This window comes from Ptychodera flava, chromosome 18 (genome assembly GCF_041260155.1).
Source record: "Ptychodera flava strain L36383 chromosome 18, AS_Pfla_20210202, whole genome shotgun sequence".
In the NCBI taxonomy this organism is placed as follows: Eukaryota; Metazoa; Hemichordata; class Enteropneusta; family Ptychoderidae; genus Ptychodera; species Ptychodera flava.
This window is the reverse complement of record NC_091945.1, coordinates 21,691,308-21,706,421: the sequence shown is the minus strand read 5'-3', so window position 1 is coordinate 21,706,421 and position 15,114 is coordinate 21,691,308. Positions and strand designations below refer to the sequence as shown.

At 39.9% G+C, this 15,114-nt stretch overlaps 1 protein-coding gene across 1 annotated transcript in view; it reads right to left on the bottom strand.

Annotated features, from left to right (window-relative positions):
* Positions 1 to 802: 802 nt before the first annotated feature.
* LOC139117147 (uncharacterized) overlaps positions 803 to 15,114 on the bottom strand; it is a 43,769-nt gene continuing 29,457 nt past the window's right edge. The window contains exon 2 of the mRNA XM_070680012.1: positions 803 to 4,807. Within this exon, the coding sequence (XP_070536113.1) occupies positions 3,303 to 4,796 (1,494 nt within the window). The 5' untranslated portion in view covers positions 4,797 to 4,807 and the 3' untranslated portion in view covers positions 803 to 3,302. The remainder of the gene's footprint in view (positions 4,808 to 15,114) is intronic.

Genomic DNA, 15,114 nt, shown 5'->3' with positions numbered 1-15,114 from the left:
CTTGGCCATCGCGTTCTTTTCTTATGTAACCTCGAAAGTCGTCTGGTATTATGGATGCGAAAATCGCACATTGACAGTTTATAAGGTTTGAAAGTAAAAAAATGTTGCACGAATCACAGTCGCCTGTTTTCTAAAATTCCGCTCTGCACTTACACGCCCCATAGACGTGACACGTGTACATATGCCTTCTCAGGCGTGTACACACGTACGTCGTCTATTGGGCGCGTAGGCGCAGAGTGAAAGTTTAGAAAACTGGTGACTGTGCACGAATTATCCTCCGGAGAGGACAAAATCAGTCATCGAAATTTTACTTTTATTTATGCTTTTATTTCAATACCTGCATGAGATGCAAATAAACCAAACTGTTTTCAACAAAGATATTGACAAAGTTGTAACTACAAGAACGCGATAATGACAACAAACTGCCAAGACGGATTGCTCGGCTGACATATCGGTAGCTACTTAAGAGGTTTCAGAAAATTATCAATCAAAAACTACGGGGACATTTTCTTAATTTATCTGGCATTACCTGGTGCCAGATATAAATGAACTACAAAGTTAATGAAACAGTTTTGCATATAAAGGGCTACAGTCGGAGTTGTGCGGGTAGAATGTCATATAAAATATATCAAGTACTCTCTATATATCGATAAAAATATCTAACGTCAATAACTCAGAACATGAGGATCTTTCTAACTTACTCGATAACATTGTGATACATGTACATGTGATAAAAAATTGTCATAGGTTTCTCCACAGACAAATAGAAAAACAGACTAGCAACGCGGCATGCCTTTTGTTCCATGGTCGTCTCGGTAGACTATGGCCTTTTCATATTAAAATGAGCTTCAAAATTGTTAAACTTTTTGGACACTTTGTTTGTGGTTGATAATTGCACGAGATTATGCGAAAAATACGACGAGATGGCATCGTGCTGCCAGTCGCGTAGCAACCATAGTTACTTTGTGAGCTCTCAGGGCAGAAACACTGCTTCACGCCAATCAAAACAAACCACGTCAGCAGTTTCACAAACATGTCCTTCCTTGACGAACGTGTAAAAGACTGTATGACTGACCGTAAACCATTGAGTAAAACCAGACAGTATCGATAAAAGACTTTCAAATTTGGTTCAAACACACTCATTATATATTCATAAAAATATGAGAGGATTTTTCAAAATGGTAAAACTCACTTTCCTGAAGCTCAAAACACTCCCATTTTCGCCAGCACGCCAATTCCGCTCAGCACCACACAACAACAACAACACACACTTTGCCGAACATACTTTCGCTTAACAATTGGCGAAAATGCGAAAATTACCGAAGGATGCATGGTCGGCACTCTTCGGAAAAGAGAGGCGAGAGCTACCCGAGGCGAGGCGAACATGGATGGGTTACGTAACCGCTTCACGCCTTGAACAATACCCGTTGCTAGTCTGTTCCTCTATTTGTCTGTGGTTTCTCCAAGCCACGACCGATCAGTGAATGTAACTTTTTTGTTTTGGATTTTGTTTTTGAAAAAGATAAATTTATTTCAACATAGTAGCAAATAAAACAAATCTACATAACTGTGAATGCGTTAAAATTACGATGCAACTTGTCTGAAATGCAACTTTCTTTTGACAGCGCCCCCTAGCGGTCATCGCAGTGCATTACTGTAATTGAAGTCTCCAGGTGAGGAGGACCGCCAGTAAGAATATTCTAAACTCCATGGGACTTCAAGGGTGTCCCCTTAGTGATGACTCCCTCCCGTCCTTGTCTTTGACCACCCCCTCAAAGGACCTCAGGGTCCATTACTGGGCATACGATGTGTGATCACTTAGCCTCTCCTTCCCCAATCCTCTTTCTTCCCTTGGACAGTCGGTTTCTCGACACCTGGTATGTAAATTCCTAAATTCAATCTATAATAAAATATGTATTTCAAAATTATACCTCTATAAAACCGGAGTTGTTTTCAAAAGAATATAATGTCGGCAAGGTTCAAATAAAATTTTCAAAGTAGTACTTTTCGTTGAGTTGGATATTTAAAAAAAGCGAAAGTAGTGAGTCAGATATCGCTGATGGAGTTTCTGGGAGGGAAATTTGAAAAGCTGCCCGGTGCAATCTTCACAGTCCGACAACTTCGCTTACAAAGCCATGCGGACCGGGCAATGGCAGTCTCAATACGCAGTTTATGCTGTTACCAAATGTATGTTCGCTGGACTTCTTCAGTGGACGTGATGATGAGCATGGGTCCATGGACTGTGTAGTGTCTGTAATTGGCTCAGTGTCAGACTAGCAAGTACTATAATGATTTACTACTTCTTAAAATTCTCAAAACTCGATACGATTCGTCCACAGTTACGCCCTTTGCGGGTTAGGGTTGAAGGTTTTGGTCAAATGATGGTGGTTTCGTGGCCTGCGGTGAGGGAGGTGGATACTCCCAATATTTTCATGCAGGGATGTGTCGCCCAAGTTCAAAACTCATTTACATTCAAAAATGTATCCAGAGTATTGTTAGAGATTTTCTTGAGATGCTTTGGGATTTTTTTACCCATTGCATGCCAAGGTTTCTCTTAAACATGGCGACCTGTCTCATGTTCTGGACCCATGTTCAGGGTTGTTGTTTTGTTTTGGTTTGTTTTTGGGGGGGGATGAAAATTCGACCCACGTTTAGGGATTTTGTAAAATGTGACCCATTCGGGTAACACATACCCATACACATTTACATAGGTCAATTCTAAATCTCTCAAATCATCAGGAGTGGATGGCGAAGGCATTACCATACCATCACACATTTATTAATGATAGTCATATTTCATATCTGTCATATTAATATTATTTTCTCTGTATTCTGTGCAGATGAAATCACCGAGATGACTGTGAGCTAAGCTATTTTGCGTATCATGTCACCACAGGCTAATTAGATATTATTTGTGTTGATTTTTCCAGTTATGATCAAAAATTAATTATGAATATTGATAAATTATTAATATGAATGTTAAAGAATTATAAAATCTTGCTTTTCTACAAACAATGTCTATTTTGTGTAAATACCTTCTGGAAACCCCATTGTTGTTATAATTATGATTATAATAAATTATGATTATGATTGATAAATCACATTTTACACATTGTAATTCTGCTTATGTAAACAACCCTCTGGAAACCCTTATTTAGTTCATAATCTATGCAAAAATATACATGTGACACCATTACCCGTGTTCAGTCTACGGCAAAAGTTACCACACAGGGTATATACACTGTGTAGTATCAACACAAATGTCTAATTAGCCTGTGGCTTTTGTAGACTGGATAACTTGGTCAGAGAACAGTGCGATATGAAGTCATGATGCTTGAAATACGAAAAAATCCATCACCGATCCCAATCAGTGTCAGTGTGTGATCCCCCGGGGCCAGGCTATCAGAAATTCTCTCTGTCAGGGTTACCCTGTACTTCCATTCTGAATTAATCCGGATGCTCTTTCTCACATCCCTATCTATGAAGGCATCGGCTGATCCGCAGTCAGGCCCACCCCACACAGCAACAGAGACAGTGCAGTTGAGGCTTAGAAAAGGCGGTATACTAAAAGGGAAGGTTATGGAGCTATTCGCCTTGTTTGTTGTCCAGAATCGCTTTAAGTCTGTCCTGTTTTGGTTTTCAGCGTCAGAGCTACCAATATTCCAGTCGACGTAATTGATGGGCGTCAATTGGTTCTGTGCAAGACGTTGACGTTGCCGATCATTTTGGGGTCGATGCTTTTGTCTTGTCTTTAAGGTTGTCCAACATTTTGGTTTCAGTATCGTCATTTTGCTGAAAATTGGTTTAAGTCGCCCAACCCTCGGTGAAGCAGCATATAGTTTCTTCATGTCCTCAAGCGAATGCAATGCACTGGTATTTATCAACTTATTCAACACGCGTTTAAATAATTCCACGAGAGCCACGCCCGCCATCGTGTGGTACTTAATAGTCGGGTGATTGTTACTCCGGCTTATGATCAAATCAGTAATATTACCATATTTCACCAAATCACACAATGCATCTGGCATACTAATCGATGGTACATTGTAATATTCGCTGAGTGGCCGGCTGCCAACTATTTCATTGCTCTCACACGATTTTTTGTACATTTCGACGCCAAAGAGAAAGTTTACGTAAATTAATTGGGGCGAGTTTGGCAAATCTAATATGACGCGGGTGAATTCTTCCTGTGCCCATGGTCCCAGACCTTTGTGGAAGTCATTCGCTGCATATTCCCAAAGAACGATATCCAGCTTGGTTATATTAACGAGCGCGCCAAAACAATAGGTAGCAAACCTACTATCGGTAGCACCAATCGCCCCGTTGTGAATCTCTACCGGTACGCCTAGGGCAGATTCTATCGTTTCTGCAAACACATTTGCATAAATATACACACCAGCAGAGATTGAGCCGCCTGCAACCCCAATGTGCAGCGCCCTCTTCTTTGTCACCGCATCGATGACTACCCGGCTTAAATCGGATGTTGAAGTCCGATGCTTCAAGGCCCTGGTTACCATCAGAGAGGTCATTCCAAGTTCTTTTTTCCACGTGGTCAAGTTTCTGAGGATCTTCGATAGTCCAGTTTTCAATAAGTCCAAATCATTGCCTGACTCTTCTGACGTTTTTTGGCCCCTGGAGTGAGGTGAAGCGGGAATATCCGTGTTGCCTGCGTATCTCGGATATGTCGATTTCTTTGACTGTCCACTGAAGTATATGACACTGACAAACACCAGAAACAATACCAGTAAAAACGTTATTTTCTGTCTGTATGTCTCGCCACAATTTAGCGACAACATGGCTAAAGTTTCTGTGAAAGACAAAAACAAAAACAAAAAAGATTGTGAGAAGATCACTTCGACTGCACTGACTACGTTTGGAAGTTTTCAATCGAATGAGCAGAAAACGATTTAACAACTTGGGCAAATATGACGGTATGTAAATCGCTGGTTGTTATCAATCAGTAATGCAATATGAAATGACACTATGACGACAAGCAAATACAATGCAATGCTGCAGCTATTAAAATCATTCCGTTTAAAATTTTCGCCCATTCGCTAAAGATATTTAAAAGTTTTATTGGTTACAGTGTAGTGACATTTCCCGATATACAGCAGAAAATGCTTCCATGCAAATGAGTTTTGTGAAAGACTAATATGACATAATACTGGCACTAGATTGCAGAATAGCAAACGGAAAGGTAGAGAAGAATTGTATTTCTTAGGAACTTCAATGGTACATCAGCTAACACTAGGTTATTGCATCCTCCCTGTGGTAGAGAACATATGTGTGTCTGGGCGGGGGTGGGGGCGCTGTAATAGTGAGCAACTACAAATGTTCACATCTCTCAGGCAGTGCTAAATTGTAAGTACTACAAACTAACATGGGTCCATTATTCCACAACCGTGCCACATTTTTGTCGCCTAGTGGTATGTGTTTGTCAGGTGAGAACATATTCTGCAATGCATCTGCGTAGATTTTAACCAGTGTTCTTGATTCACCATAAACGGGCCATACACTCATATCGTTTCAGCTGCAGCTGTCCAGTACATGTCAACAGAAAAGTGGCATACCGAAAATCGATTGACTGATTGATCGAAGGGCAGCCAGCGGTAGAAATGGCCAGTAAGGTGCGGAATTGTGTTTTATCGTTTTTAGAAAGTTTAGCTAGAAGTCTAGAAAGCTAAATTAGAATTGTCTAAATCTAAATCTGAACTCCAGCTAAATTAGGAAGTTTAGAACGCTATTTAGATCGGGCTAAATATCGTAATTATCGGATATATCGCCGGAAAAAAGTTTTGACTCGTCAGAGCCGATCTAAACTCCAGTTAAATTAGAAAGTTTAGAACGCTATTTAGATCGGGCTAAATATTGTAATTATCGGATATATCACAGGAAAAAGTTTGAACTCCTCAGAGCCGAGCTAAACTCCAGCTAAATTAGAAAGTTTAGAAAGCTATTTAGATCGGGCTAAATATCGTAATATCGGATATATATCACAGGAAAAAATTTGGACTCCTCAGAGCTAAATTAGAAAGTTTAGAACGCTATTTAGATCGGGCTAAATATCGTAATTATCGGATATATCACAGGAAAAAAGTTTAAACTCCTAAGAGCCGATCTAAACTCAAGCTAAATTGGAACGTTTAGAACGCTATTTAGATCGGGCTAAATATCGTAATTATCAAATATATCACCGGAAAAATAGCTTGGACTCCTCAGAGCCGATCTAAAGTCCAGCTAAATAAGAACATTTAGAACGCTATTTGGATCGGGCTAAATATCGTAATTTAGCTATGTTTATCTGTGTTTTATCGTGTTTAGCTTATTTTGCTCCCATTGACAATACACAGAGTTTAGAACAGGAACACGTCGATAGACAATTATTAAAAAAACATAGGGCCAGTGTCCCTGAAGCTACCATAGACATGGATACAAAATTAAGTATTTCCTGACTGTATGAAATTATCTCACTAAGGTCATCCTACGGACAAGTAAACTAAATATTAAAGCTGTCTGACCAGCGGTTTTGAAAGAACAAGCAACTCAACAGTTGACAGAGCTCTGTTGAGTTATGTAGAGAATAACCTTTTGTGACACATGTATTGATGAAGAAGGTGGATATCTTTGATTAACATTGTGAGTTCTGTTTAATAAGTTGAGACTGTACATACTCAGAGAAAGCACACTGAAGAGACAAAGGTTTGAAACTTAAGAAGTTCAAGGTCATCAAAAGCATTATAAGGAATCATGTTACACTTTCATTGCACTGTTTACACAGATTGCATAATTGCTATAAATAGCACATGAGGAATCTTTATACAGCCCAGCTTTACCATAAAAACCCTATCACTTTGACTTAATTGACCACTCTATTTTTTTCCTCAAAAAGTAATTTTATTTTATCCTTACCAAGTCAACCATAAATGGAAATTAGAACTTTCTCTATCTCTATCTCTATCTCTATTTACTATTTTGAGCAATTTCTTTTAGATAACATACAGGGCACAATAAATGACGGTTCAGAATATGTCAAAGTTGGGATTCAGGAAAGTTGCCTTTACATGTTTTAATCCTCCAAGATGGTAAGCATTTCACTATGAACTGTCAAAAAAAGTTGAACTTTCTGATAATTCCACACTAAAATTATTTTGGTTTTGATGATTTCCTAATTAATTCAATTATTTAAAATCATATTAATTATTTTTTTCTGGGTGAATTGATAGGGTTTATACAGTACAAGAATTACATACAATGTAAGTCAAACTTTGACCAAAAATGACAAAAAAATTCCTTAAAAATACACATTTGCATATTTCATCACAATTTGAACAAATCTAAGTTGGGTTATCCCTAGGGACCTGTATACCAAATAACAAAGCTGTCTGACCAGCGGTTATGAAGAAGAAGATTTTTTACCAAAAACACCTTTTTTGGCATTAATTTGCCTATTTTCAACAATATCAAAAAATTAAAAAAAAAACAGTTTCTCAAAATTATATTTTTCATCTACACAACAAATATCAAATCAGTAAGTACTGCGGTTCTCAAGATATTTGAGTGGACGGACGCCTCACAAACGGACATACATACATACATACATACATACATACATACATACAGACTGACGACGGACGCCGGACGGATACCCATCCCAATAGCTTCTATAGACTATAGTCTATAGTAGCTAAAAACATAGGGCCAGTGTCCCTGAAGCTACCATAGACATGGATACAAAATTAAGTATTTCCTGACTGTATGAAATTATCTCACTTAGGTCATCCTAGGGACCTGTAAACCAAATATTAAAGCTATCTGACAAGCGGTTTTGAAAAACAAGCGACCCAACAGTCAACAGAGCTCTGCTGTGTTATGTAGAGGATAACTTTTTGTGACACATGTATTGATGAAGAAGGTGGATATCTTTGATAGCTCATTTCAGGATGGCCTGACCAAAATGAGTAACTTTTGAGTAACAAAGATTTTGACCAAAAATGGCAAAAATTGACCCCAAACTACAAAAATTGAAGATTTCGTCAAATTCAAATACATCACACTTAGACAACCTCTAGAAACCTGTATACCAAATATCAAAGATATCAGATAGGTAGTTTTTGAGAAACGAATTGTAGCAGAAGCACAACAAATGCATAATTCTATTAATTGTCTCAAATTGAAACACTGGGGACATGTAAAACAACAGCAAAAGTGTGAGTTAAAATAATCAAATAAGGGCATTAGTGAAATGGGATATATAATGAATTCAGATGTTATAAAAAATGTTGTGACCAAAGGGTGCGTAGGAAAGAAAAGATGTTATAGCACGCCGGCATTGAAAGATGGTATTATAAAAATGTTGTACCCGAAGGGCACGACGAAAACTAAAGACATTATAAAAATAGGGTGCGCCGAAAATGTTAAAATGTTAAGTGAAGACTTAGAGCGTGGAGGTAGAGAAAGAAACAATGAACCTTCTTTCTTTCTCCCCTCCCCCCCCCCCATGCTTAGAGTAACTGTCTGTGCATCATTTTTACTTCATACCCGCTAGCAATCTTGTATATTTTCTCTGCCAAGGCAACCTCTCGGAATTTTGTTTTCCCCGAAATCTTCAGTCCCCCTCGGATATCAAATGGTTTACCCCTTTGCTGCTTTGCTTATTCATTACACGCACGTGTCGCTTACGTATCTGCACAGTAAATAATAAGTCTGCCGAGGCAGTAAACTGACCGCGCGCATCAAGTTACTGTGCAATGCTACTGCTGCAACTATTATTTGAGAGTCTGTACAATAACTGTGTGAATTTGGCATAAATACTTATTATCTTCTAGGATTCGAGCGTTGTAGGGTACTTTTGTAAGTATACAATAATGACAAATATTTAATTTTATAAACAGTATTCATAATTATAAACTTATTAATTTTTTTCACACTCTTGCTATACTGATAATGCCTTGTGCCACTGTGATATTTCTTCGCTTCGGCTTCCGTGCGTCGGAGGCAAGGAGGCCAAAGTGAAGGGTCTAGGCTAGGTTTGGAAAGATAATAATTATGGCATTGCAGTCCAGCCCAACAACCCAAGGCAGCTGAAACCTCGAGGTTCGCTGCAGCTGGGAAGCGGCGTGACCGTTGTTGCTGAGAGGACGAGAGAACAGCAGGAAGTTTTTCAGTTGAGAGGGGTGAAAGATGAACTTTTCAAATCATAGTGGAAGGGTAATTACAAACAGTTATTATTTTTCCCTCTCGGTTTCACTATTTATCAAAATTCATTAGAACAAAATTTACAGTTCCTTGATCCTCAACAAAATGACTGTGGCCAATGAAATTATCGCAGACATGTTGGTTGATCACAAGTGACGTACTCGGCATTGCTGTCTACAACACCTACTTGTAATGCAAAGAGTAACCTTAAAACCATGGCGGTAACAGTACCTTCCTTGTGCTACAAGTCTGTCCCTAGACCATTTCACCCACAGTCGCTTGGGGCCAGGCACACGGCGGTCGGCCTCCTTCACTTCAGAGGGACCGTCTGCCGTCTACCTAATCACATGCGACTGTGATTTCACCGGGAAAAGGGTGATCCGTAAAAAATGACCGTGATAAAAACAAAGCCCTGGAGAGCCTGGATCTCAACCAAGAAATGAAAACCAGAGTCAACTCACAGTTCAGCTTGTGTATTTCGTTGCTCTGCATGCTCTGTAGACAGAGGACGTGTAACAATGTCGATCTGCCGTGTTCAGGCGTGAGGATAGAGTAACTAAACCATGAGGGTATTCTTTGTGCTAGCTCCGTGAAGGAACAATTAAATGCATTTGCAAGCTTCTGTTCTTCAGATCTAAAAAACCCGGACCGCGGGTGTATAAAAGGGAGTCGACATCGTGGGAGCAAATAGTACGTAACTCGAGTGGCAAGGGTGAACACCGTGTATGGGCAAGCTCAGCTAAATGACCTCCCTGCTATCTTTATATACACTGAGAGGAGAAATTATAAATTTCCGCGAGCGATCTGTCTCTGTTTGGTCAATTTTTGTGGCTCTGAAAAGGGCTTCGTTTTAACCATAGACGGTAGAGTTTCTCTACTGTCTATGTTTTAGCGCATACATTAGGTCCGCCTGGCCGATGCCTCCAGTTTTGCTTTCGCTGGTAACGCATGATCGACATACCTAATGCCAACACTTGGCATCAAAGAGGTCTCTCGGAATAGTTTGTATGGCTCGATCTTCATTTGTATCGATAGAAATTTCCCCAGATCGGTTGACTCCGGTGTAGCTTAGATGAAATCGCGTACAGTGACACTGACCGGTCAGGCATGAGAATTTCTTTCCCCAAGATTCCCTGACCTCTGACTTTTACACTTCCTTGGACTCTTTCACGCCTTGGCGACCTCTAACTTTAGGTCTACGGTAACTCTACCGTTTTCTATCGATAGCTAAATGGCAAAAGACCTTTGCTAATTACAAAGCTAAAAAAATCTAAAAGTCCCAGACCCTAAAACGCCGCTTTTCAAACCAGCGGGTTACGCTGAACGGCACTAGAGCCCGAGCTGTATCCTGTTCTCGCCGTGATGGGGATCGAATATAGTAGTGGGTAGTGGGTAATGAAAGATGGTTGGCAGTTTAGCTATACCATGGAGTTAGAACTGGAGCTCAATGGCTATACCTTGTCATGAAATTAGGGAGCGTTCAGTTTTTACGGCCTGGGGGGCGGCGCAAAATCTTGTCGCCGGTGTTCAAAAAACTATAGACCCCCCCCTGCATTTTTCGTGAAAAAAAATGACCCCCCCCCCCCTTTGTCAGACGAAAAAAATTGATGACCCCCCCCCCCCCCCCCCCCCCGCTGAAAAATAACTAAAACCCATATGTCAAATTTACCCGCATGGTTTGGATTTGAACTCCGGTACGCGGCGCACTTTATTCGTGTAGCAGAGATGCCAGTGCACAAACTTCTCAGCCACATCCATTGAAACATCTGTTAATTAGGACGACTGTAAGGCAATTTTTAACTTCATTTCCATAGACAACTCATGTCCATGGACATTTAATAAAGTGAACTTTATTGGAGTGGTTCACCAAAGGCAGCCCTCCGGTTAAGAGGGTCATGGGCCATTACGTAAAGTCAACTTTATTCTAGTGGGCCACCAAAGGTGGCCCGCCGGTAAAGAGGGTCGATCATGGCAATGGCATAAAGTGAACTTTATTGTTGGTATTCTGTTTTTAAAAATGTGGTGACCCCCCCCTTTCCTACCAGTGAAAAAGCGATGACCCCCCCCCTTTGCGGATTCCAAAATTACGATACCCCCCCTGGATTTTGCCGCCCCCCCCCCCGGCCGTAAAAAACTGAACGGTCCCTTAGCACGAGATAAAACTACTCTACAAGTTATGGTAATTTTTTTAATAATCTACGAAAGGTTAAAGCTTCAATCAGTGTTTTAGGTAGCGTATACGACCCCCGGGATACGACCATGGTGGTGCATAATTATTTCTCACCCTGGAGAGATATGTATCATTGTATTAGTGTAGTGTGCTAAATGGCGCTAATAGTTGTACGTCTGCTCGTATTGAAATCAACGTTTTTTCGAGATTTGGACTTTTATTTTGGGCTTTTATGAATGGAAGTGGTCTGTGGTATTAAATATCGATTATAGTAACCGGTTGGCTAATTTTTAGACGGGCAGTGAGGGGCGGCGACAAGTAGTAGACAGGAAAATTCTTAGCTTGTGGATCAAGTTATCCGACCTGCCCTGCCCTAGCTTTCACTCGCGGACCCTAAACATTTCACAGCCATGCGTTAACGTGGTGATGAAAAATGTCAACATTCAAGTGAAATTTTGAGGGAAAATAAAAATCTATATGAGAACTTCCATTCAGCGAGATCTACGAACAAGCAACAGGGGAGCTAGTGAAGGTCAATAATTTGTCATCACATTTAATACTGCAACTGCGTCTCTGTATCGACATTGGCGTTACCCGAAAGAATCAAGTCTATACTCTGTGTAATTTCAACAAAATAAAAATAGTGTCAAGGACTTTTTGCCAAAAATGGCACATACTGATTAACAGGCTGTACATATCAGATTTCAAAAATATAGTCTTGAGATTTCACAGTAGCTTTTTACCAAAAGTAGAAGAAATTGCTTCAACAAGCGACCTTACGGCTGATAAAGCAGCGCTGTGTTATGTAGAGAATATCTATTTGTGACACGTGTTAATGAAGAAGGTGGAAATCTTTGATAGCTCATTTCAGTGGCCTGACAAAAATGGCAAAAATAGCTGCAAAATACACAATCAAAGATTTCATCAAAATTTGAACATATCACATTCAGATCATCCCAAAGAACATGCCAATCAAAGCTATTAGACGATTAGCTTCTTGAGACACAGGTTTTTTTACCAAATACAGCAAAAATTGCCCCAAAATTGCCCCCTCCCCCCAAAAAAAACCAAAATTACAGATTTCAATATATTAAGTTTAGCTATCTGTAGGAACCTGTATACCAAATATCAAAGCTATCAGATTGGCAACTTTGAGAAACATTTTTTGACCAAAAATGGCAAAATTGTCCCAAATTACAAAAGTACAGATTTCATCATTATTAGAGTAAATCATAAATACGATAACACTTAGGAATATGTGTACAAAATACCAAAGCTATCAGGCGAACAGTTTTTGAGATATAAATATTTTGACAAAAATGGCAAAAATTGCCATAAAAATACAAATTGCAGATTTCATCATAATTTCAATATGTCACATTTAGTTCATCTGTAGGAACTTAATTAAACACCAAGAAATATCAAAGCTATCAGACTAGTACTTTTTGACAAACAAATTTTTTGACCAAAATATCAAGACTTGCCCAAAATTGTAGACTTAATCATAATTTGAATATATCACATTTTGTCTTATCCCTATGAACCTGTATACCATATATCAAAATTGTCATTCCCCAGATTTTCAATCGGTATAAGTGTGTAGGTACACAAGAAGAGTAAACTCATGAAATTTCATCGACGCCGTGGGTATGTCCTATTTACCCCAAATCGGCCATGATACCCACCAGGTCTAAATCTGTGAGAGGAAAAGTTGGCATGGTGAAGCACAATATCAGCCACATCTTGCCTTCTTATGCTGATCCTCTCGCACAGGCATGGATGGAATATCATGACCCTTCAAAAATGCTAGCGTGATAAATTGCGGCCCTCCCACCCAAAACGCCGCCCCCAAACTTACATGACAATTCGTCAAATGTTAAGTAAATTAGCTCATTCTGTTTTAGAAATTCCTGGGAAGAATGCTGCAGTGGTTTAGGGGAGCGTCACGGTTTAGAATGTTGGACAGGGGAGGGTCACACTGTAGACATGAGGATAGAGGAGGGTCATTACAGTATAGGCGTGCACTGAATTCCCCCCGGCCTAGACATACTATCATACACAAAACGCAACCAACCAAGATATGAATGATAGGTGGGGTTGCCTTCCCTTTATTGCATGTCTTCTTTCTTTACTACAGATCTATCATGCTTGAAGATAAAAACAACTTTCCCTCCACTTGAGTCTTCTTGTGTTATTTGATTGTACATTGTGAATTGTAAACTGCTGGAGAATGCAGTCAGGGTTGAATGACGCCCTCAACGCTTCAGCTGAATCAATCACTCGAATATTTTCAAAGGTCATTCTATACCCCAGGATCTGTATTGTTGTGGTTTTACACTTTTGTAGTTCACTTTTGGTCTCCGTTTGGTCCCGTTTGGTCCCGTTTAGTCCTGTTTGGCTCGTTCAGGTATCGGAGTCGCCCAATTAAGGTATTTGTGGCCCCGTTCGGATTCGTTGGGTCCGTTCTGACTCGGTCCTTTGTTAGAATCACAGGTGTCCGTGGGCTTGGGGTCTGCTACATTGATCGTTTTCTGCTCGATATGACAATCCCGTACTCGATCTGCCCACCACGAGGTTGAAGTGACGGGCAGATCAAGTACGGGATCGATAGATGGGGTAGAAAATCGATTGAGCTAACAGACTACCCAGCGCCTGTGGTTAGGATACACCCCTTCAAAGCCCTCCTCTATAATTATACTGCAAACTACCCGCGGTTTATTACTTTTGTATACATTCAAACATGTTTCACGTTGAAAAAGCTTACAAGTTTTATTTCACATTTATGTCTTTTAATTTCGTTGTCTTTTTGTCTCCGTATTTTGTGGTCATTCTGTTCTCAATGAACGCCAAGGTAGTATTGCGTTCTCGCTGCGAAGTCGCACTTCGGAAAACAAAAGACAAAAATTCTTATGCGATTTTGACGCACACTATAAAACAGATTCACTTTCGGAATGGCTAGGGCTGATGGTGTGTGTTGCTTGAGAGATAGTGACCACAGGTGAGTCGGTAGGGCGAGCACCGATAGTAGTATAGATATATAGTATACTGCTATAGACGGTCGACTTCGTATCTGGTCTGTGATAATGACCTGGTCAAATTTGTTCCAACAATGATCAACCTATATGGCAGCTACTTGACTATTCCGAGAACATGTAAAGCACCACCTTTGAGTAGCTTCACTTGATAACAATTGATTTTGACACTTTTGGACCATTCTTGACAGGTGTAGCATGCTATAGCAGGGTACATTGACCCATTCTGCACACATGGTACCACCACGTATTACTTAATATAATAAATCGAGGTTCAAGATGTTGCTTCGTACAATTGTATCTATGATGTAAATAAAGGGCGAAGTCCTGACCATTAAAATTTTTTATAGGCAAGGGCGAGAGGGAAGCGAAAAATTCACGAGCGCAGTCTGTTATTTCCATAATATTATCAACGGACCCCAAAAAACCGTCAAATTTACGAAATATTCCCTGGCGAAGGACAACAGGGCCCAAGAACTTGTCAGTGAGTAGTGCCATACACGACGCACTGTCACGCGCGATGAAAAAATTCGCAAATCCGGATATTTTGGGGGAAAATGTGTCTAAACTCGAACCACAAGTACTTCCTTTATTTCAGGATTGATTATGATCATTGTACAAATCACAATCTACGTTTTACCTGTAAAGTTACGATGTTTATGAAAATACTGCGAGTTGTTAATATTATTATTCATATTCACGGGCATATAAATAACG